Source organism: Argentina silus (assembly GCF_951799395.1).
Source record: "Argentina silus genome assembly, chromosome: X".
NCBI lineage: Eukaryota > Metazoa > Chordata > Actinopteri > Argentiniformes > Argentinidae > Argentina > Argentina silus.
Genome location: NC_139653.1, coordinates 8,520,394 through 8,522,893, shown reverse-complemented (window position 1 = coordinate 8,522,893; position 2,500 = coordinate 8,520,394). Strand labels below are relative to the sequence as shown.

The 2,500-nt window shown below is 44.0% G+C and overlaps 1 protein-coding gene across 1 annotated transcript in view; it reads left to right on the top strand.

Annotated features, from left to right (window-relative positions):
- pkdcca (protein kinase domain containing, cytoplasmic a) overlaps positions 1–2,005 on the top strand; it is a 21,092-nt gene extending 19,087 nt beyond the window's left edge. The window contains exon 7 of the mRNA XM_083695418.1: positions 569–2,005. Coding sequence (XP_083551544.1) covers positions 569–654 — 86 coding nt within the window. The 3' untranslated portion in view covers positions 655–2,005. The remainder of the gene's footprint in view (positions 1–568) is intronic.
- Positions 2,006–2,500: the final 495 nt, after the last annotated feature.

Here is a 2,500-nt window from a genome sequence, read left to right as displayed (position 1 = left end):
GTGTGTGTGTGTGTGTGTGTGTGTGTGTGTGCCTGCCTGCCTGCCTGTGTGTAAAGTACTCACTGGTGTCAGACATCTCTCTGATCAAACAGAGCCAGTGCCTTCAGTGAGGCTTGTCTCTCATCACTCTACCCCTCCCTGACACACACAGACACACACACACAGACACACACACACAGACACACACACACACAGACACACACACACAGACACACACACAGACACACACACACAGACACACACAAACAATCACTAAACTTTATTGAACTAGACCTGTCTAGACCCACAGCACTTTTACATTCCTTCTCTCTCTCTCTGCTGCTTCAACTCCTTGTTTTGGGTTTATCTGTTCTGTCCGTTGTATGTCATTGATAACAGTGATTGGCATCGATTAAATACACCAAGAAGACACCCACTTAATGTACATAAGTGATCTTGTCCTTAGGTTTCAAAGTGTAATGATCATATTATGTACTGGGATACAGGGGAGTTTGTTCCTCTCCTGCCTCACCTCTCCCTCATCATGCATGTTGATTGACACCATATTCTCTCTCTTTTTCCTATCTAGGTCACCAGCTTGTGTTCTTCAAGACGGGCTCTGCCAGTCTGAGTGCTGCAAAGGGACGGGTCACCTATGTGAGAGTGGGCAGCTGAACCAAAGCAGGGAGAGGACACTCCCTCTGATTGGCTCACCTGCTCCCGAGGCACACCCTCACAACATAGGGAGGGGCCCCATTGGAGGATTGGAGGGACAGACGGAATGGAAGACGGATCGTAACCCATGCCTACCTGCGTGATTCCTAAGGCTGGGCACATAGAGACCTAACCCAACCAAGTTCTGACTGAAGTGCAATAATAACGCTCTGAGAATTTACTAGAACATTGTTGGTGGTGTAATCATACAATCTATAAACATCCGTCCCCTGGTGAAATTCTTATACAGTATGTGAGTTCTCATAAGGATGAATTGGGGTACACAGGTTCTTAACTCAAGCTATGGTTGGGTGTTCCTCCCTACCTGAGTGGGCTGAGACTGCTCCCTGGGGTTTAGACCAGGGCTGGGTTCCATTCCCACCTGCCCTAACTCATCCACTACGCTTCTCAGACCTGAGACGACTGGGAACCTGTAAGCTAAAACTCTACCTAGTTGTTTACTTTTGTTTGAGGGCAGATGGGAACTTTTCCGTAATGAAACAGTAAAACTAGTTGAAGAAGATCAGGGGTGCTCAACAATAAATACAGAGATGGCCAAAAATAAGTGTTTTCACACGAAAAAAACTTTAAAAGTTGGACTTTTTTAAGGCGACGAAAGGTTTTAACACAAACTCTTCCTTTCCTCCTGTCTCATCCTTTTTATTTCCCTCTGCTTCTTTTTTTTGTTGATCGACAGCACTTTCTCTCAAACAGGGTTCTGACTTTCTCTCATGTCAAACAGGGTTCTGACTTTCTCTCGGCTTTGAAAAAGCATCTCAGAAAGTGTGATTCCAAATCTTAGTGAACTGTCCGCACTAATAGCACAGATATTTGTCGCATCTGAAATATTTTCAATCCAATGTGGATGAAAACAAAGAAATTATTCCTATAACAAATTGAAAATGTTGTTGTTGTTGTTGACTTTGCATGTTGACCAAATGTAATGTTGTGTAATGACCTTTCTTGAGAAGGAAACTGTGTTGATAATGGTGTATTTATTGAGGAGAGTGTGTGTTGGCACCAGTCTCTTTCCCCGGGCGTAGAGCGGACCAAGCAGGAAACAATCTCTCTCCATTCAAACTTCCTATGGAAATGTTAAATGAACCTTTAAATAACTCGACAATCAAAAGGACTTTGAGTATCTTGCTTTCAGTGAAAGCACACGACATGAAACAGTGAATCGAAAGTGAATTCTCCAAAATGTACAAAAACATAATCACTTTATGTCCATTGTTTATTGTGACTCTCTGATGTATATAATAGTGATAACAATGAGATGGCTATTTTTATAAGGAACAAACAAATAAAAGCCTCATGGCAAGACATTTGTGTGTGTGTAAATGCTTCTGTGTGAGTAGAGAATGGTGTTTGTTACAGTAACTTGATGGGCCAGCGCTGTCAGAGCAGGGTTCAGCCTGGGAGAGGGTTGTTGATTGGCCGAGTGAAAGCCTATCGCCTCTGAAGATAGATCTACTGGATGTGGTGTAATGAAATGATTGAGGAGAGATTTATCAGGGATCATGCCAGATCACTGGACCACGTGTGAAAACAGCCAAACACACAGAACCACATGGAGCTATGTTTAACAGTATTCACTTCCAGAGAGGAACAAATGCAAGCCAGAGGAAGAAAAAAAGGAGCAAATGAGAGTTGAGTGTGTGTTTTGAGAACAAACACAATTTTACAATCATGGAATTATTTGGAGTGTGAGGCGCACAGGCCCTGGGTGCTGGCAAGTGCCTGTAGCCCATCTGGGCTGGCCTTGGGTCAGTGGCTGAGACAGCTGCACAGGGCTGGGGGCCTGGGG